Source organism: Dendrobates tinctorius, unplaced genomic scaffold (genome assembly GCF_039654945.1).
Source record: "Dendrobates tinctorius isolate UK_male_01 unplaced genomic scaffold, ASM3965494v1 ptg000183l, whole genome shotgun sequence".
In the NCBI taxonomy this organism is placed as follows: domain Eukaryota; kingdom Metazoa; phylum Chordata; class Amphibia; order Anura; family Dendrobatidae; genus Dendrobates; species Dendrobates tinctorius.
Window position 1 is genome coordinate 6,955,673 of NW_027361850.1, and position 22,114 is coordinate 6,977,786.

General features: G+C 49.0%; 1 protein-coding gene across 1 annotated transcript in view; it reads left to right on the forward strand.

The window, feature by feature from the left end:
* HDAC1 (histone deacetylase 1) overlaps positions 1-22,114 on the forward strand; it is a 62,510-nt gene that overhangs the window by 34,353 nt on the left and 6,043 nt on the right. Inside the window, exons 9-13 of the mRNA XM_073551983.1 lie at positions 7,166-7,306; positions 8,230-8,338; positions 9,231-9,361; positions 10,473-10,616; positions 11,822-11,870. Of these exons, the coding sequence (XP_073408084.1) occupies positions 7,166-7,306; positions 8,230-8,338; positions 9,231-9,361; positions 10,473-10,616; positions 11,822-11,870 (574 nt within the window). The remainder of the gene's footprint in view (positions 1-7,165; positions 7,307-8,229; positions 8,339-9,230; positions 9,362-10,472; positions 10,617-11,821; positions 11,871-22,114) is intronic.

Genomic DNA, 22,114 nt, shown 5'->3' on the forward strand with positions numbered 1-22,114 from the left:
TTTAAGTGACAGTGCTTGTGGTTTGCATTTAGCATCCCCAGCTGTCTGATATTTTTGAAGGTAGGGGCTTTGTTGATTGTAGCATTTTTCCTAGCTTGGTGACGCAAATGCACCAGAAAATTGGGAAGCTTAGAATGTGATCACTGTAAATATGTCTTTTCTCATTCGCCTTATTGGGGGACACAGAGACCATGGGTGTATGCTGCTGCCACTAGGAGGCTGATACTATGCACAAAAAAAGGTTAGCTCCTCCTCCGCAGTGTACACCCCACCGACCGGCAGGAAGTTCCTCAGTTTAGCTTAGTGTCAGTAGGAGGTGGACACGGGTCTTTTATTAGACCCCTATCTACCTCGTCGTGCGTCGTTCCTTTACAGGTTTCGGAGGGATACGGAGTGAACAGTCACATCCATACTCCCACAAAGAGACTATGAGTACGGCGTGTACTGCCACCCTGTATCCTCATAGGTCTCCACGGCAGGACCAGGAGCCTCGCACAGGTGCGTGCCAGCTATACGGACGGTCCTTGCCCCCCGCCTCCCACCATCTCGCCTACCAGAGCCTGACGGTTGGACGAGGCGCGGATTCCATAAAGACGACAGACAGCGTGGGATTCTCAGGTACCTTTATTGTGGCCCCCGGCCTGGGTGAGTATGCGGTCTAGCGGTCCCCCGGCGTTTTCATCCTAAGGCGGTCGCCAGGGGACCACGGTAGGGCCTGCGCGCCCGCTTCTCCCCACGGTCGCCGCATCCATGAAGGCCCCTGTTCTTTCGGGCCTTGTTCTGCGCCCCCCCCCCCCCGTTTTTTCTTCATCCCGGCAGGGGTATACAGGGGTCGGGCTGTGGGAAGCAGGGACGCGGCCCGGTGTTGCGGCGCGTCTTCCGCGCCGACCCCCTGCTGACAGGCGGCCGGCGCTATTAATTTAGGCCCCGGCTTCATCTCGGGCCACGCCCCCTGCCCCTTTCTTCTAAGCGGGCTTCTCTCCCGCCCGTCCTAGGCCTTCCCAGCCCCCTTGCCTCACACCAGCCTGCTATTGGACAGCGGGCGGTGCTAAGGGGATCTCTGCGGCGAGCTCCGCCCTTCTTCTCCCTCTGGCAGCGCGTCCTTTCCCTGGTGGTCGCCATCTTCTCAGCCTGCCAGCCGGACCTCATTCCCTGCCGGATTTCGGTCGCTGGGCCTTTTTTCAGCCGGATTGGCCTGGCCTCATCCTGCAGCCAGATCAGAGAGCGTCGCCCTTGGGGACACCGGACCGTGAGTAGCTCTGCACCTGCAGACTGACACCCTTCTCTGCCTTCTGTCCCCCAACCGGCCGGCACTGCCTCTCTTTTCACTATGTCCAACGCCAAGTCTGATCGTACCCGCTCTGCGGCCCCCCCTAGCACTCTGGTGAAGTTCTTTGCCTGTTCGTCCTGCAATCGCAAACTTCCCTCAGGTCAGTCCACTCCCCTCTGCCTGGACTGTAGCAATCCAATCCAGCCCGACGCCACTCAGGAGCCATCCATAGCCCCAGGGGCGAGTGAGCCCCCCATGCCGGGTTGGGCCTCCTCTCAATCACAGTCAGTGGCAGACCTCACCAAGGTGTCTGTCCCTAGTAGCCGTTCTGGACAAGTTGCCCTTGGGAGCTTCGGCGGGACCCAGCACGTCTCAGGACGTCCCATCTGAGCCAGCCAGCGGCAGTCGCAAGAGGCCCAGGCAGGACCTCCAGGCGGAGTCCTCCCCTCGTCCTACCTCACCCCATAGTCCCCAGCAGTCTCCCTCTCGGGCCTCCTCCCCCGAGTCAGGCGAAGCGCTTTCGGAATCGGAAGGGGTCTTAGAGCTGGATTCGGACCAGGATGCGAACATGAAGGTTACGGTGCAAAACCTCATTGCCGCGATTCACCATACCTTTGACATCGCTGACGCCCCTGCGAAATCCTCAGATCAGGAGGTTTCGTCCAGACGGGCGGAAACACCATCCAGGGTGTTTCCCTTCCATTCTGAGTTTGGAAAGATTTTTACAAAGGAGAGAGAAGATCCGACCAGACGCTTTCAAAGAGGAAAGCGTCTTGGCGTGCTGTACCCGTTTGCTAAAGAGCTCACGGACAGCTGGGCCGCTTCTCCCTCGGTGGACCCTCCCGTGTCCAGACTTTCTAATAATACGATCCTTCCACTGTCAGGTGTGGCGTCGCTAAAAGATTCTAATTATAGGATCATAGAATCTCTAGCAAAATCTGCCTTCGAAGCGGCATCAGCAGCGGTATGTCCAGTCTTTGTTTCTTCTTGGGCAGCAAAGGCCATATCCACTTGGGCAGATGACCTTCGGCAGGGCATTCTGGATAAGGCACGACCAGAGCATTTGGCCGATCTCGCCAATCAGATTTCCCATGCGGGGGATTATCTGCTTTCTGCCTCCTTGGATGCCGCATCTTGCGCAGTTCAGGCGTCAAGTAACATCGTGGCAATCCGACGTACAATTTGGCTCAAGGCCTGGCAGGCGGACTTGTCCTCTAAAAAGTCTCTGACCAATCTGCCTTTTCAGGGAGTGCGTCTCTTCAGATCACAATTGGATCAGATTATTAAGGACGCTACCGGAGGTATGAGTTCTCTTCTCCCCTCCAAGCCTCGCAGACCTCCTCCAAGGCGTCAGTTTCGTCCCTTTTGGACTTTCCGCCGTTTCAATACGGCGGAAAACCCTTCCAACCAGCAAAGGCCACAGGCACGTCAGGAAAGAAAGAAGGTTTCCTTCAGGCCCACTCCGTCCTGGTGGTCCCACTCTTCCCAGGGAAGACCGTCCAGATCTAGATCTGGACGGTCTACGTCCGCATGACTACCATCGGTCTCCCGTGGGTCCCTTCCAATTGGGAGGTCGACTTCTCTTCAGCGACGTCTGGCTCGCCTCAGAGGACGCTTGGGTCAGAGAGGTTGTATCAACAGGATACAAAATAGAGTTAATTTCTCTTCCACGGGATCGTTTCTTACAATCCCGTCCGCCGAGGGATCCGGCCTTGGTCCCGGGGTTCGGTTCGGCCATCGCCTCTCTCCTCAGTTCCGGGGTGATTGTGCCCGTTCCCGAATCGGAACGCTTCACAGGGTTTTATTCAAACCTGTTTGTGGTGCCGAAAAAGGACGGGACAGTTCGACCCATCTTGGATCTCAAGTTACTCAACAAGAGAGTTCCCCTTCTCCACTTCCGGATGGAGTCAGTTCGCTCGGTAATTGCTTCCATGGAGGAGCAGGAATTCATGGGTTCCATAGACATCCAAGATGCCTATCTACATGTGCCCATATTTCCCGGACATCAGAAGTTCCTGCGGTTTGCGATTCTTCACGAACATTACCAGTTCGTCGCGCTTCCTTTCGGGCTCGCCACAGCTCCCAGAGTCTTCACGAAGATTATGGCGGCGTTGATGGCCTTGTTGAGGATCAGAGGTCTCGTTCTTTTTCCGTACCTCGACGATATCCTGATCAAGGCTCCCTCCTTTCAACAGGCCCGCCTAAGTGTGGCGATCGTTCTAGACACCCTGTCCAGTTTTGGGTGGATCGTCAACCGGGAAAAGTCCTGTCTGGTCCCTACTCAACGCCTTGTGTTTCTGGGCCTTCTGTTCGACACTCGTCGGTCAAGGGTATTTCTCCCACAAGACAAGATTCTTTCCCTGCAGCAGGGCGTGCGATTATTACAGATCACACGATTTCCATCCCTCAGGACAGCCATGAGGGTCCTGGGGAAGATGGTGGCGGCGATAGAGGCAGTTCCCTTTGCCCAATTTCACGCCAGGCCACTCCAGCAGGCCATTTTGTCCAGGTGGAACAGGTCGGCTCTGTCTCTGGATCGTCCGGTTCGCCTTTCCTGCCGGATCAGGCGGTCTCTCAACTGGTGGTTGACGTCTCCCCTCATTCTCTTGGGGCGGTCTTTTCTTCCCGTTCACTGGCAGATTGTCACTACGGACGCCAGCCTCATCGGCTGGGGTGCAGTGTTCCGCAATCACACTGTTCAGGGTCGATGGTCGACTCAGGAATCAGCTCTGCAGATCAATGTCCTAGAGATACGGGCGATCCATCTAGCTCTCGTCCACTGGGAAAGGCGCCTCAAGGGCCTGCCTGTCAGGATTCAGACAGACAATGCCACAGCGGTGGCGTATATCAACCGCCAAGGGGGGACACGGAGTGTCTCAGCCCTGGCGGAAGTGTCCAGAATTCTTCAATGGGCAGAGACCTTTGTCCCAACGATTTCCGCGGTTCACATTCCCGGCGTGGACAACTGGGCCGCCGATTTCCTCAGCCGCGAGGGTCTCGCGGCAGGGGAATGGTCCCTACATCCGGAGGTGTTTCATCTGCTCTGCCGTCGGTGGGGAACCCCGGATGTAGACCTCGTGGCATCTCGCCTCAACGGGAAAGTCCCACAATTCGTGTCCAGGTCTCGGGACCCTCTGGCAGTGGGCGCCGACGCTCTGGCCGTCCCTTGGTCACAGTTCGTGCTCCCCTACCTGTTCCCTCCTCTGCCTCTTCTTCCCAAGTTGTTGAAGAAAATCAAAGCAGAGGGGATTCCAGTCATCCTCATCGCCCCGAATTGGCCCAGAAGGTCTTGATTCGCAGACATTGTCAACCTTCTCGCGGACGCCCCCTGGAAGCTTCCCGACGGGCAGATCTGCTGTCTCAAGGCCCGATTTGCCACCCCAATTCTCGGTCGCTCAATTTAACGGCGTGGCTGTTGAGACCGAGGTTTTGAGACGGGCAGGATTCTCCTGATCGGGTAATTCATACCATGATCCGCGCCAGAAAGCCGCCTTCTTCGAAGATCTATTACCGTACTTGGAAAGCCTATTTCTCCTGGTGTGAGGCGAATGACATCGCGCCCTTGGTTTTTTCGCTCCCTTCTATTCTGGCGTTTCTTCAGGCAGGGCTGGATGCGGGGCTTGCTCTCAGTTCCTTGAAGGGTCAAGTTTCGGCACTGTCCATTTTATTTCAGAAAACGCTGGCCTCCCGGCCCCAGGTCAAAACCTTCCTCCAGGGTGTGGCTCACACGGTTCCTCCGTACCGAGCTCCCTTGGATCCTTGGGATCTTAATTTGGTTCTGCAGGGTCCTCCTTTTGAACCTCTCAGGGACGTTTCCCTTTCCCTCCTTTCTTGGAAAGTGGCCTTTCTGGTGGCCATTACCTCCATCCGGCGCGTGTCGGAATTAGCGGCACTTTCTTGCCGCTCTCCTTTTTCGGTCCTTCATCAGGACAAGGTAGTTCTGCGGCCTCCGCCCTCTTTTCTTCCGAAGGTGGTATCTTCGTTTCACCTCAATGAGGACATTGTTCTGCCATCCTTCTGCCCGAGCCCAGCTCACCCTCGGGAGCGGTCTTTGAACAAGCTGGACCTATTCAGGGCATTGAGAGTCTATCTAGCCCGGACGACTTCCTTGCGGAAGTCAGACTCTGTTCATCACCCAGCCTCAAAGGCCACTATTGCGCGCTGGATCAGATCGGCAATTTTGGAGGCATACCGGGTCAAGCATCGAGTGGCCCCTCCAGGGATCAGAGCGCACTCTACCCGGGTGGTGGGTGCCTCCTGGGCGGTGCGCCACAGAGCTTCCGCGCTGCAGCTTTGCAAGGCTGCAACGTGGTCATCGGTTCACACCTTTGTGAAATTCTACAGGGTCCACACCTACGCTTGGGCGGACGCCAGCCTAGGTAGAAGGGACTGCTTTGGGACGTCCCATGGTCTCTGTGTCCCCCAATAAGGCGAACGAGAAAACAGGATTTTTTGGGTTGCTTACCGTAAAATCTGTTTCTCTGAGCCTTCATTGGGGGACACAGCACCCTCCCATGTTCTACAACTCCTGTTCTTATGTTTGTCGGTTTGTTACAGTTGAGTTGTTTGTTCTGTTTTCAATCTATTCTGTTACTTCACCTACTGCTTTCTCACTAACTGAGGAACTTCCTGCCGGTCGGTGGGGTGTACACTGCGGAGGAGGAGCTAACCTTTTTTTGTGCATAGTGTCAGCCTCCTAGTGGCAGCAGCATACACCCATGGTCTCTGTCCCCCAATGAAGGCTCCGAGAAACAGATTTTACGGTAAGCAACCCAAAAAATCCTGTTTTCTGATTGTTCTGACCAATTGAACAAACATCAATTTTTGTGCTACTTTTAGAACATTCCACAATGGAACTGATTTCAACAGTGGTTATATTGAGTATATTTACTACTGTGGAAATGATTCTACCACTGATCACATAACCTAAAAACGGGGGGGTTATTAGTTACCACCACCTTATTGCTGCATTCACACATTCGTGTGTCACAATCCCGAGTATGGACCACAATGCATGAACTGACCGCATATCTCCTGACCCGACCTCTACTGCCTTGTAGGCATTTATGAGGCTGTTAAGTTTGGTTCAGGAGAGCCACAACATGTCCGTGCATCACTGACCTTCAAAGGGGCTGTCCGCTACTAGGACAACCCCCTTTTGATCTACATGCTTGGCTTCGATAAAAAAAAAAACTATATTCTCCTTCCGTGCTGGTACTGTTCTGGAGAGCACATGCTCTCACTTGGGCTCCCGTGCAGTTATGACACGTGAGCCCGGCGCCCAATCAGCGCTGGCGTCACTGCCCCCGCCTTTGTACGAATTGTCAATCAAGAGGATGTCAGGGCTGCAGCTGATCTCGGCGGAGACAGTGACGCCACGCTGATTGGGCGCCGGGCTCACGTGTCACAACAACTGCACAGGAGCTCCGGGGAGAGCAATTGCCGACACCACAAGGACTGCCAGCACGGGAGGTAAGTATAAGCTTTTTTTATTTTATCGAGGCCAAGCATGGAGTTTGACAAGGGGTGGACAACTTCTTTAATCTGACTGTGACGCATGGATGTGTGAATTCAGCATTATTATGTAGTGCTCCTGATAAGTATGTAAGTAGTATGTGTTCTTTGTAGGTTATGTTACCTACTTGTACTAAGATACAAGTACAATTATTCCAAATCGGAGGGCTGTGAATTGGAACAAATTTTAAATTTTTAGCTTATTTTAATTATATAACTTTAAAGTTACATTTTATATATTCACATTGCTTAAGTGCACATTGATGAAGCAGGGTTCAAACACTCGGGAAGAACAACCACTAATGTAGACATTCTCTGAAAGTTGCTAGTAGGCTCTGCTCAACTGCTAACTCTTCTAATGATTAAATGCTTGTTTTCTAGGACATGCTAAATGTGTGGAGTTTATGAAGACATTTAACCTTCCATTGTTGATGCTGGGCGGTGGTGGCTACACAATCAGGAATGTGGCCCGCTGCTGGACATATGAAACTGCTGTTGCACTAGACACGGAGATTCCCAATGGTTCGTGCAGTTTTTTTTTTTTAGGGAATAGTTGTGCTTAACAGGCTTCTTTTCAACTTTTGATCCTTAACATGATGCTTTAATGTTTACACACACATTTCATTAATTTCTGCCAATATGACCCATATCTAAATCTATCCCGTTATATATATACCACCCCACCCAAGTATGTGCCACTCCAGGTTCTATTTACTGTTCAGTTGCCATTTGAGCCGTTCTTTAGTTCCAGGGGCACTGGTCTTAGCTTGTTTCTTGCCAGCATAGCTTTGACGTGTCTAGAAAGGGAACTTCTACTGTGATGTGACGAAAAGAGACAGCCTCCTTCACTACAGAGCAATTTAAGAGGAGCGCTTTACTGTAGAATGGGCTCTAAATACAGTACAGGGGTCAGGAAGAGAGACAAACCACAGGATGGATTGATAGAGTGGACAAAAATTAGATGTACTGCAGTATTGTGCTCTGTGTACAGAGTTTGATTAGTTGAGCTGTTTATTAACTCCTGCTGAGAGCAAGTTCAGTGATGTAAAACTGCAAATGCTGCTCTATTGATGCGTATGACAGAGGATCATCTTCTCTCATATGCATCTGCAGAGCAGCATTTGCAGTTTCACATGTCATCTGCCAGCAGCCTTGCACTGCTGTTGTAAAGGAGTGCAGGACAGTTGAACTATGCTATAAGTAGCTATTGATGTAAAATTATACTGTAGCTGCACTGATGTTGATTGAAAGAGGACACAGATAAGCTAGACTTTTCTAGCAAATTCTTTGATATTGCCCTTTCCATATGCCACCATGGATAAACTAAAAGGTATTATTTTGGTGCTTCAGGTTGAATATTTAGCACGTTTACAGTCTTACATGTATCTCTGTATTTCCTTTGTTAGTAAGGAAAATATTTAATTTGTTGCTTTTTCATTTTTCAGAGCTTCCGTACAACGATTATTTTGAATACTTTGGCCCCGATTTTAAGCTTCACATTAGTCCTTCTAACATGACCAACCAAAACACAAATGAATACCTGGAGAAGATCAAGTGAGTAACTTTTTTAGTAAAATGAAGTTGTTTAAGTATGCATTGTACATTCAACACACATAAATCAAAAGTACAAATGAAGATCAGAAACTTTGTAATATATCTTATCCGAGAAACAAGCTTATTTTTCCACCTTCTCTTGAGCTTCCATCCGCTCTGTGGTGGGAAACAACTCTGTTCTTGCCAGAGCAGTGAGGTGTCAGGTTATACTGCCTGTTCTACTCTATTAAGGAGGAGTGAGGGTATGTGCAGACGTTCAGTAATTAGCAGCGCTTTGGACACAATACATGTCTGCTGCATCCAAAGCGCTGCAAGCTAGTGAACGCAGGTGAATCTGCATGTGTTCACTGAACCAAAAAATGGAAATGACTACTGGACTTGTGAACACAGCCTAACAAGTTTTTACCTCACCCTAGAGCTGGATTCACATTTACACTGCTCAGCACTGCTGTATAATTTCCTCTATATTGCGGCATCTTCTGTCTGTGTGCCCAATAAGGAATGAAGAGATATATCTTTGTGTACTGTCCACTGCAGTGGAGACGTAATAGCAGCTAGTTTGCTTCCACCAGTTGATTTCAAATTAAAGGGGTTGTCCAGGTTTGAGTTTAAAGTCTACAGTCACTCTATGTACACCCTAGCATTGCTGCAGTGAGACAGTGATCACATGAACCCATGTGTGCAATTTACATGCATGCGGTCACATGCCGACTAGTAATTTTCGACTTCCGAATGAAATGACGGCTTGCTTGCCCCCTCAATACTGGGGAAAATTATGACAGCGTGTGCACACACTTGCACACAGGTGAGCTTATTCTGAGAAGTTGCTAGAATGTATAGTTGCGCTTTAAGTTATACAAAAGAAACAAATGATATTGGAATTTTGTTATAGGCAAAGACTGTTTGAGAACTTGCGAATGCTTCCACATGCACCTGGAGTTCAGATTCAGCCTATCCCCGAGGACTCTGTTCAGGATGATAGTGGTGATGAAGACGACGATGATCCAGACAAACGTATTTCCAGTAAGTAACTTGGCAATATGCCACATTTATGTTTAATTTAAGTTAAGTCAAGATTGGACACAGGGAAAAAAGCAAAGGGAAAAGCAGCAGGCAGGGGTAAAGCATTATCATGATGAATATACAAAGTTATACCTACAGGTTATACTTTCCAGTCTCTAGACCTAAGTCCTATCTATGAAGCACAAGTGTGGGTAAAATAACACCACATTAGGTTAAATATAGGAGTGAGGGCCGTAGTTGATGTAGCTATACGAAGGATCCAATGCAAAACTGCCCACTTAAAATGCACTGCATAGGATGAAGGCAAGCCTATGCTAATATGAAAAGAAGGATATAAGGGTAAATAGACTAGAGGAGAAGAAAACCTGTGAAAATGGATGGCTCCCAACACCAAACCATACCCGGGCGCCCAGTGCAAGGTATGACTGGAATGACTAATTTCTAAGATCCAGCTAAGAGGTCCAGGTACAAACCAACTCAATGTTGCCTGTTCTGATCAGCCAGTAGTTCCTCCATCTCAATATTACTATTAAATGGGTTGTCCAGTCCTAATCAATAAGCCTGCAGTCACTTTGTGCTTACATTCTCTCCAGTCCCAGGTCAGAAACTGGCGAATCTAAACAGCACACAGTGCGTTTGCTGGGGTGATCATAAGTCTCCAGTCAGAGTGATAGCAGACTTATCGATTTATACCAAAAAACAGTTTAAGCTTGACTGCCCACTCATAAATTTTGATCAAGGATCACCGTATACCTCATGGTCATAAAGGTACACAAAATGGATTCAAGGATGATGGATAAACGTGTAACATTTCATGAATTCTGGAGTAGCCGCTAATTGTGTACTAAATATGAATAATGTGGACTTAGCAGGAAACTACAGCACCTCTGTTACCCTTCTGGCACAAAAAAGTGCACCACCACAGGGCATCTGAACCTTGTAGCCTCTACTGTGCTCTACAAGTAATGGACAGCGTGTGTGTGAGGGAACAAGCTGTGTCCTGAGGGCTCAGAGTCTCTGATAGGTCAGCAACCCAGTGGTCTATAACAGGTTTGCTTTTCTAATTTAAACATCTAGACAGTGTGACAATAAAACTGTTACTTTTTTGCAGTTCGATCTTCAGATAAGAGGATTGCTTGTGATGAGGAGTTCTCAGATTCAGAAGATGAAGGCGATGGAGGTCGTAGGAATGTTGTAAATTTCAAGAAGGCAAAACGTGCCAAATTAGAAGATGATAAAGACGAAGATAAGAAAGGTGAGGCTGCTGATTGATTTAGGGCTCGCTCATACGAGCGAATAAATCGGACGAGTGTCATCTGATAAAAAATCGATTGCACTCGGCCCAATGTAACACTGTGGGGCAGCTCACAACTATGATTGTTTTCTCATTTTTATTCGGTATGCAAAAACAATTGCAGCATGCTGCTATTGGCTGTAAGAATAGAATCACACACAGCCATACTAATCTATGGGTGCCTGTGAAACAACACACTGCACTCTTATCACCCGCTTCCCGCGGACGCTGGCAGCAGAGATGGAGAAATTGCTTTCTCCGTCTCCTCCACAGCTATGCTCAGATCCTGTCATGCCAGAGACTCGGAGCACATAGCACTGACACTCAGCTCACGCTTGTAGCAGAGCTGGAGCCAAGGGTCATTAGCATATCGCATCTGATGCTATACGCTAGTGCGACCCCGACTTAAAAAGTATTGCCAAGTTTTGAGATGGTTGTCTATATAGTTTAGATAGAAGGTAATTAGAGGGACATCCACCAATCCTGAGAATGAACGGGCACACAGCACTTTTTGAAGTAAATGGATTTCTCCTTCATTCAAAACCCACCAAGCTCTGCCCATGCCCCGCCATGTATATTGCAGACTAGATTTCTGCAGCTGCTGCTAGTCTTTCCACTCTAGGCAACTCTGTACATCCAATATAGTTGTACTTTATGTATAATTTTTACAGAAAGGGGAAGGCAATTTAAACATTTTTTAGTTGCTGTTAGTGGTCACAAAAAAAAAATAGAATGTGAAAAGTAGACACTTTCCTTTTTTGTTTTGTATGTTCATGTTCCCCCTGAGATCAGCAAAAAGAAGACAAAAATCCATAATGTGCCATGTTGGCAAGCAGGAAGATAGCCTGGTTAAACCCCCTTCTTACCACAGCCAATTTTTTTTTCTTTTCTAGTTTTTCTAAGAAAACTAAGGGGAAAAAAAAATTCTGCCAATGCGTTTGTTGTTTTTTTTAAATTTTATTGTTTAGGTCATCTTTTGTAGAGGTGCGCCCCACAGAAGTTATAAAAACCCTCCTACTAAAGCAAACGCTTGCCTTTAATCAATAGTGAAATACAAGACGACTTGTTCCCATGTTAAAACAAGTTTCAGGAATGATTTCTCCCATTTTGATGGTGGTTCATGTTTGATTTTTACAAGTATTATGACCAAGTTAATCTTTTTACAGATGTTAAAGAAGATGACAAGCTAAAAGATGACAAGATGGATGCAAAACGGTATGAATTAAAATGTTCACAAACATTGGCAATAGTTGACATCAGGGGCATTGCTAGGGTCAGAAAAGATCAGGGGCCCAGAGAAAAAAAATGTAACACCCCTGGTATCAGTGATAACTCTGAATACAGAAAATGTAGTAGATGGTCACCTGCAGTCCTATGTAACACCATAGATAACGTAATGATCTTGCACAGCAACAGAACCAAACTAAAGTACAAAGATACATGCGATGGATGATTTGCTGTCCACACAATTATGCATCCTGTTAGCAAAAACCAAATGTAACCTAATAGACAACTTTCCAGGACACTTCTGAAATCTCACCGCTTTTGCTGATACTGTAAAAAGCAGCTTTTAATTTGCATGAAAAACACGTATCCCAAAACAAAGTTTGAACACAGTCTTATATTCACACATTTACAGCTTTTTGGGTGTGGATTGCACCTGTGCTTTTTCTACAGTACATGTGTGTTAAAATTTAATTCACTAAAATGCACCATCTGATTAGTTTTTTGCAGCATTTTTTCACTTTCTCATTGCATTCTATAGGCGAAATAACTGCAAAAAAATCTGAAAGAATGGACCATCTTCAGATTTCAAAAACTCTGCAGTTCTCAAGTTCGCTCAGGAAAAAAAATGTGTGCATGGTATTTCTGACGTCTCATAGCCTTTACTGGTTCTGTAAAAAGAAACCTTTAATTAGCAAAAAAAACACCACTGCATGTGGACATAGCCTAAATGTCTAAAATGAAACCCGTTTCATAACTGATACGAATGGAAGCGGGGCGACCCCACTGATTTTTGGGTGCTTCTGGGTTCTCAAGTTCAGCTGTAGGCTCTTTTTCTTTCATTCGAAATATGGAAACATAGAGGTTCCCAGATGCCCCCACAATAATTCATGGTGGTCTTTCGGCTTCCATTCATGTAGAATTATGCAATGGATTGATCTCAAACAATTCCATTTCTCGATTTTCTAAAAACGGAAAAGACAAGTGTAATGTCAGAATGCAGGTGTCAAGTGGCCTGAGGCTGAGATCAGGAGGCCGTATTCCACGCTCCTTGTACGGAGCATCATGCCCAGACCGATCGCCGGTCTCCTGACCTGGACAAATCTTATAAGCGTACTGTACAAGTGAAATAGTGGAAGAAAATTCAATTTCTCTATCGCTTCATTGGGGGACACAGAAACCATGGGTGTATGCTGCTGACACTATGTACAGAAAAAGGTTAGCTCCTCCTCCTCCTCAGTATACACCCCACCGACTGGCACTAATTTCCTCAATTTAGCTTAGTGTCAGTAGGAGGTGGACACGGGTCTTTCATTAGACCCATATCTACCTCAGTGTGCGTCGTTTTCTTTTCAGGTTCCGGAGGGATACAGAGTGAATAGTCACATCTGTAGTCCCACAAAGAGGCTATGAGTATGGCGTGTACTGCCACCCCGTATCCTCATAGCTCTCCATGGCAGGACCAAGAGCCCCTAGCACGGATGCGTGTCAGGCGATCCAGCTGGTCCTCGTGCGCCCCCCTCGTCTTCCACCCACTCGCCCACCAGAGCCTGTAGGTCTGGAAGAGACGCCGACATCCTTCTATGGAAGAAGACAGGATCAGGCCATGATAAGGTACAGGTTTTTGCTCAGGTAGAGTGTAAGTATGGGAACCCGGAGTGTCAAGCCCTTCCTCTCCCTGCCCTCCCTGGCTGCACCTGGCTCTTTTCATTTGGGAAGCCAGGCTGCAGGCTCGGTTACTTTGTGGAGCAGGCGCCCTGAGTGGTATTTCCCCAGGTATCACGGCTTCTCAGCAGCCCCTTCTTCTTCCTGCGCCCCCTCCCACTCCTCTCCCCGGATGCACTTATTTCAGCTCAGCAGCCGGGCGGCGGGCATGGATCCATAGCGGAGCAATCGCGCGGCAGTGCAGCGTGGCCTCCCCGCCGGCCGCCGCATCTAATCCAGGCCCCGGCTTCAATTGAGGCCTTGTTCGGCGATGCGGCCATGCCCCCCGCCTTCTTCCTTAGACGGGCTTCTCTCCCGCCCGTTCTACGCCCGCCCTCTCCCTCCGAGGCGGCACTCAGCCTCCTAGCCTGCCTATTAGTAGCGGGCGGTGCCATCTTTGACTGCAGTTAGCCCCGCCCTCCTCCCTGTCTCCTTAAGGAAGCGCGCGCTTTTTCTACCGGGCTCCCCTCAGGCGGCCGCCATTTTCCCCAGCCTGTCAGCCGGACTCCGTCGCCTCTTCTGTGGTCACTGCAGATACGGACGAGCTGTGCAGCAGCGCTCGCTGAAAGCATCCACAGAACACCGGACCGTGAGTAGCTCTGCAACTGCAGACTGACACCCTCCTCTGCCTCCTGTCCCCCAACCTTCCGGCACTGCCTCATTATGGCTAACTCTAAGCCTGATCGTGCTCGTCCTCCAGCTTCCACTTGCACCTTAGTCAAGTTTTTTGCATGCTCTTCTTGCAAACGCAAACTTCCCTCATGTCAGTCCACTCCCCTCTGCATCGACTGCAGCAACCCCATTCAGTCCGCCACCCAGGAGCCCCCTATTGCTCCACGTGAGAGCGAATCTCCCATTCCTGACTGGGCTTCTTCTCTATCTCAATCAGTGACGGATCTCACCAGGGTGTCTCAGTCCCTAGTGGCCGTTCTTGATAATTTGCCCCTGGACACCTCTGCAAGACCCAGCAGGTCACAAGAGGTTCCATCTGAACCTGCCAGCATGAGCCGCAAAAGACCCAGACAGGATCTCCGGCCGGAATCCTTCTCTCGCTCCATCTCCCCATATAGTCCTTCCCAGCAGCCTCCTTCCTGTGCCTCCTCACCTGAGTCAGGCGAAGCGTTCTCGGACGCGCCATCCGAGGAGATTTTAGAGCTGGATTCGGACCATACCGCGGACATGAAGGTTACGGTACAGTACCTCATTGCAGCAATTGACCATACTTTCGAGATCTCAGACTCCCCTGCGAAACCCTCAGATCAGGAGGTTTCGTTCAGACGGGTAGAAACACCTTCCAGAGTCTTCGCTCCTCATTCTGAGTTTGCCAAGCTCCTCACCAGAGAAAGGGAAAATCTGACCAGGCACTTTCAAAGAGGGAAGCGCCTCGGCGTGCTGTATCCATTCTCTCAAGAGCTCACCGATAACTGGTTGGCTTCTCCCTCTGTAGACGCTCCTGTGTCCAGACTATCAGCACAGTCCTTCCGATTTCAGGTGTGGCGGCTTTGAAAGATTCTAACGACAGGATCATAGAATCCTTAGCAAAGTCAGCATTCGAAGCGGCCGCGACGGTGCTCAGCCCAGCCTTTGCCTCCACTTGGGTAGCAAAGGCCATAGCTACTTGGGTGGAAGATCTCTGCCAAGGCATTCTTGATCGAGCCCAACCAGAGCGACTGGCCGAGCTAGCCAACCAGATCTCCCATGCAGGGGAATATTTGGTCTCCGCCTCCTTAGATGCCGCTGCTTGCGCTACTCGGGCGTCCAGCAACTTAGTTTGAATCCGGCATACAATTTGGCTCAAGGCTTGGCAGGCGGATTTGTCTTCAAAAATGTCCCTTACTAATCTGCCCTTTCAGGGTGTGCTTCTCTTCGGATCCCAGCTGGACCAGATTATCAAGGACGCCACTGGGGGCACAAGCTCTCTTCTCCCTCAGTCCAAGCCTCGTAGACCCCCTCCAAGGCGTCAGTTTCGGCCCTTTCGGTCTTTCCGCCGCGTCGCTTGCGGAACCTTTTTCCAACCAACAATGGCCGCAAGCACGCCAGGATAGGAAGAAGGTCTCCTTTAGGCCCACTCCAGCCTGGCGATCTCACTCCTCCCAGGGCAGATCCTCCAGGTCCAGAACTGGAAGGTCCACCTCGGCATGACTATCTTCAAAGTCCCGAGGCACCTTTCCAACTAGGCGGCCGACTTTTTCTTCAGAGACGTCTGGCTTGCCTCCGTGGAAGACGCTTGGGTCAGGGAACTTTTATCCTCAGGATACAAGATAGAGTTCGCTTCTCGGCCCCGGGATCGTTTCTTCGAGTCCCGTCCTCCAAAAGACCCCGCCTTAGTTCCGGGCTTCTTTGCATCCATCGACTCTCTTCTCAGTTCCGGGATGATTGTGCCCGTTCCCGAAACAGAGCATTTCACAGGGTTTTACTCAAACCTGTTTGTAGTGCCGAAAAAAGGCGGCGCGGTTCGGCCCATTCTGGACCTCAAACTGCTGAACAAGAGGGTCCGCTTGCGACATTTCAGGAGGGAGTCCCTTCGCTCAGTAATCTCTTCCATGGAGACGCAGGGATTCATGTCCTCAATATACATTCAAGATGCCTATCTGCATGTCCCCATCTTTCACTGGCATCAGAAATTTCTGCGTTTTGCGATTCATCAGGACCACTACCAGTTTGTCGCCCTGCCGTTCGGTCTCGCCACCGCGCCCAGAGTGTTTACAAAGATCATGGCGGCGTTGATGGCCCTGTTAAGGCTCAGAGGTCTCGTACTCTTCCCGTACCTCGACGACATTCTAATCAAAGCTCCGTCTTTTCACCCGACTCTCCAAAGCCTAACCATCGTTCTTGACACCCTGTCCCGTTTCGGGTGGCTCGGAAACAAGAAGTCCTGCCTCGTTGCGACTCAACGTCTTGTATTTCTAGGCTTATTGTTCGACACCCGTCGATCAAGGGCCTTTCTCCCTGAAGAGAAGTTGAGCTCTCTGCGACGAGATGTTCGATCGCTGCAGAGCCCGGAGCTTCCATCTTTCCGGTCAGCCATGAAAGTCTTGGGAAAGATGGTGGCGACGACCAAAGCAATCCCCTTTGCTCAGTTTCACACGAGACCGCTTCAACAGGCCATTCTGTCTCGGTGGAACAGGTCAGTTCTCTCCCTGGATCGTCTAATTCGCCTCTCGTCCCGGGTCAAACAGTCCCTCAATTGGTGGCTGACGTCACCTCTCATTTCCCTGGGCCGGTCATTCCTTCCGATTCACTGGCAGATTGTGACAACGGACGCAAGCCTTCTCGGCTGGGGAGCTGTGTTTCGCATTCAGACGGTTCAGGGTCGGTGGTCATCTCAAGAGACAACTCTCTGCCGATCAACGTCCTCGAGATACGGGCGATTTATCTGTCTCTCATTCACTGGGAAAGGCTTCTCGGGTCTGCCGGTCCGGATTCAGACAGACAATGCCACAGCCGTGGCATATGTCAACCACCAAGGGGGGGGACACTGAGCTCCTCGGCTCTAGCAGAAGTGTCCAGGATTCTCCACTGGGCAGAGGTATCGGTCCCAGCGATATCCGCAGTGCACATTCCCGGCGTGGACAACTGGGCCGCCGATTTTCTCAGCCGCGAGGGTCTCGCGGCAGGAGAGTGGTCCTTACATCCAGACGTCTTTCATCAGCTTTGCCGTCGTTGGGGGACTCCGGACGTGGACCTGCTGGCGTCTCGACTGAACAGGAAGGTCCCACAGTTCGTATCTAGGACCCGAGATCCTCTCGCAGTGGGTGCCAATGCCCTGACCATTCCCTGGTCGCAGTTCAAGCTCCACTATCTGTTCCCTCCCCTTCCTCTTCTTCCCAAGCTGTTGAAGAAAGTCAAGGCGGAAGGGGTACCAGTCATCCTCATTGCTCCGGATTGGCCCAGAAGAGCTTGGTTCGCGGATATCGTCAACCTTCTCGCGGACGCCCCCTGGAAGCTTCCAGACAGACCAGATCTGCTGTCTCAAGGTCCAATCTGCCACCCCAATTCTCTGCCGCTCAATTTAACGGTGTGGCTGTTGAAACCACGGTTCTGAAGCGGTCAGGTTTTTCAGATCGGGTTATTCACACAATGATCCGGGCTAGAAAACCATCGTCTTCCAGAATTTATCGTACGTGGACGGCCTATTTCATTTGGTGCGAGGACAATGACGTTCTGCCAAATGTCCTTTTCTCTCCCTTCTATCCTGGCGTTCCTCCAGGCAGGCCTAGACGCGGGCTTTGCCCTCAGGTCTTTGAAGGGTCAATTCTCGGCGCTTTCCATTCTTTTTCGGAAGACATTGGCCTCCCGTCCGCAGGTCAAAACCTTTCTTCAGGGAGTGGCTTATACAGCACCTCTGTACCGCGCTCCCCGTGGATCCATGGAATCTCAATCTGGTTCTGGAGGCTCTTCAACGGTCTCCCTTTGAACTTCTCAGGGAAGTCTCCCTGTCCCTTCTCTCTTGGAAAGTAGCCTTTCTGGTGGCCATCACCTCCATCCGGCGCGTGTCAGAATTAGCGGCCCTTGTGGCCCCCCCCCCTTCTTTGTGCTCCATCAGGACAAGGTGGTTCTGCGGCCCCCGCCTTCCTTTCTTCCTAAGGTGGTGTCCACTTTCCACCTAAATGAGGATATTGTTCTCCCGTCATTTTGTCCGGGACCAATCCACCCTCTGGAGTGCTCCTTGAACAAGCTAGACCTGCTCAGGGCGATGAAGGTTTACCTGCCTAGGACGTTTCCCTTGCGGAAGACCAGACACTCTTTTCATCATTCCAGATGGTGCGCGGAAAGGTCAGCCGGCCTCCAAGGCTACCATTGCGTGCTGGATCAGATCCGCAATTTTGGAGGCCCACCGGGTCAAGCATCGAGTGCCCCCTCCTGGAATTAGAGCTCACTCTACCCGGGCAGTGGGTGCCTCCTGGGCGGTGCACCACAGAGCTTCTGCACAGCAGCTCTGCAAAGCGGCAACCTGGTCTTTGATCCACACGTTTGCCAAATTTTACAAGGTCCACACCTACGCTTCGGCGGACACCAGCCTAGGCAGTAGGATCCTGCAGGCGGCGATGGTGAGTCCTCGGACCTAATGGAAGTTTGCTTTTCCCTCCCCAGGGACTGCTTTGGGACGTCCCATGGTTTCTGTGTCCCTCAATGAAGCGATAGAGAAAACAGGATTTTTGGGTTGGTTACCGTAAAATCTGTTTCTCGGAGCCTTCATTGGGGGACACAGCACCCTCCCATGTTCTGCAACTCCTGTTCTCATGTTTGATTACAGTTGAGTTGTCCTGTTTTCATTCTGTTTTGTTACTTCTCCTACTGCTTTCTCACTAACTGAGGAAATTAGTGCCGGTCGGTGGGGTGTATACTGCAGAGGAGGAGCTAACCTTTTTCTGTACATAGTGTCAGCCTCCTAGTGGCGGCAGCAGCATACACCCATGGTTTCTGTGTCCCCCCAATGAAGGCTCCGAGAAACAGATTTTACGGTAAGCAACCCAAAAATCCTGTTTTTAACATTGTTTTGTGAACTTTGTTTTCACAATGTTTATTCTGCAGTAAAAATGATCAGGCAAAATTCTCCCAAGGTCAGAACAACTACGCCCATACCAAACTCAGGGTATGTCCACACTGTGTGTTCACTGCTTTCTTTGTATATTTGTGTCACAGACAAAATACAGTGTCTTACAGAACCAGCAAAGTGAATATCCTGATGTGTCATGCACATGCTGCTGATTTTTTTCCTTGCATATTTCAAGCCGCTTGAAATCTACAGCATGTCGATTCTTTCAGTGTTGTTTTTACCCAACGCATCAAAAATACAACAAAACGAATGCATATTTTCCGTAATGTTTTTCTTGCCAACACCCCAATACCGAACATGAGCACATATCCTATATGAAGTTTCTTTATATTTTAGTGTTGAAAACGAAAAAATTCAGAACCTTTAAAAAGTAAAATGGATTGCTTCGTGATATTTGGAGATCTGCAACTTTTGGTCTGTTTAATATTTATAACATATTGACATTGAGTAAAGACCCCTCATACAGAGATGCACTATACAGATAAACAATACCTTACAAAACACAAAGTGGTGGCTAGTCTCATAAAACATACCATTTATTGAAAATATTAAAACAATACAAAGTAAATAAAGATTCAAATGAAAGCAAGAGTATTTATAAGTGGGGGTCACAACTATGCATAAAGTGTGAAAAAAAAAATGCTGAGTACACAGACATCAACGTGTCAGTCAAAACTCAATTTTTAGAAAATAGAATAGTATGCACCAATAAAGAGGAATACAGAGCAGGCATAGTATTTACATCAGGTTATGCACCCAAATAAGGTAGTGTAAAACATGATATGCCCCCTGATGAAGATTGGGTGAAACGTGCATTGGGGCCTGGTGTAGTCAAGCCTGACATGCCACGGTGAGGAGACTTTTAAGCCTTGCAATGCACCTCCAGTAAATTAAATATGTGAATTCTCTTCAGAGAGGAAGAGGACTAGAACTCTAGTGCCACCTATTGGAAGTAGCAATGCTAAAAGTCAATATCGACACTTGACGAGCTCATTTAAGGGTCAATATTGACTTTTAGGATTGCTACTTCCTATAGGTGGCACTTGAGTTCTAGTCCTCTTCGTCTCTGAAGAGACAATTTGCATAGACATATGACCTGCATACATACATATTGGGGGATGAACACCCACACACACACCTTTTATCATCTGTATCCAGTTGCAGTAGTGGGGGAGGATGAAGGCTAGAAGTTGTTAATCAGCAGCCATTGCCTCCCCCCCCCCCCTTGTTCTGACTTATGAACTGGTAGTGACCTTACAGAAGAGGGATGGGTTCCTGTGTGTGAACAGCAGCCACTGATGGGAGAGGACTGTACTTGTCTCCACCCCTCCCCAGGGCCTGCTGCCTTGTTATCCCTCACAGCTTTAACCCTGCCCATCTCTCACCTTTATAGGCCTGTTTCACACATCCTGATATTTCCAGTACCAGAATAAACTTCACTGGAGATAAGTGTCCATGTATTTAATACTTGTGGCATGTGTGTGGCAACTGTGTGCCGCATCAGTACCACACGTACTGCTGCTTTCCCTGGCACTGGGTCCTGAAGACTGCTCTTCTCATTCTCCCCTGCTCTGCTGGTGATCAACATGAGTAGGGGAGATTGCTGAAAGATATATTCAACTGATAACAGCGAGAGCAGGCAGCGGCTGTTTGGAGTATTCATTAGCCGCTGTCTGCTTTTTAAAAAAACCCAGTGGATTCCCCTGTATTTTTGATAACCAGCCAGGCAAAACTTGACAGCTGCAGGCTGCAATAATAGAGGGGGTTCCCACCTGTTTGTTTTTATGTAAAAGAAAAAAAGTCATGGGGTCCCCACCCATTTTTGACAAACAGCCTTCTAAAGCAGACAGCTGGGAGGAGGCTGGTATTCCTGTATTCTCAGGCTGGTAAGGGGCCATGGATATTGACACCCTCCACCCCCCCTACAATAAAAATAGCAGCCTGCAGCCAACCAGAAAAGGCAAAACTATTAGATGCGCCAATTTTGGTGCTTTGCCCAGCTCTTCCCACTTGCCCTGTTTCAGTGGGGCTGTCATCTCTGTACTGTCTGGTGACATCAAGTCCACGGCTTAGTAATGGAGAGGTGTCTAGAAGACACCTCTCCATTACTAAGCCTATAGTTATATTGTAAATAAAGACACAGCAAATATAAAGTAATTTGAAATAAAAACACACACTTTTCCATTTTTATTTAAAAATAGCACACAGTTGTACTCCCCTAACATCCATTCCATTGAAGCCCTCGCCTCCTGTAATAAAATAATTGAAAAACAACCATATTACTCACTTTTCCGATGCGGGGACCCCTTTATTCTTGATAACCAGCCTTGCTGACAGCTGTGGGTTGCAGCCCGTAGCAGTCAGTTTTGCCTGGCTGGTTATCAAAAATACAGGGGAACCCACACTTTTTTTTTTTTTTTTATAGCGCAGGCGATGGCTGCTGAATACTCCCATCAACCACCGCCTGCTCTCACTGTTATTAGCAGCAGCAGGCGTCTGCTGATTGGAGGTAGTACCACATCCAGCCTAGAGAGGATACTATTAAAAATTAACTTTTAATTAGATCATAACTTAAAAATTCAGCAGAGCAGCAAGAGCCCAAATCCAAACCTAACATCTACTATCAAGATACTACAAGCCACAAAAAAGCATTCCCATCCTTTAGTAAGAATGCTAGCTAATGTAGCTATAGTGATGCTAGGACTAAATAAGTAAAGTGTCTAAAGTGAATGAGAAGGGACGAAACCTCATGGATCTCACCAATTGAAGTGCAGACTGTTCTTGGGAAACATCCATATGGGTATAAGCATCCCTCGCTCTGCCCTGTCGGGCCCTCTGCAGTTGCTCATGGCCTAACAAGGGCAGTACCCAAGTGGAGCTATTATCCTAAAAAGAGGTTCCCTCCCGACGCGTTTCTTTCTCCTTTAGGAGAACTCATCAGGGGAAAGTACTTGCTATTGTGAGGCACCAG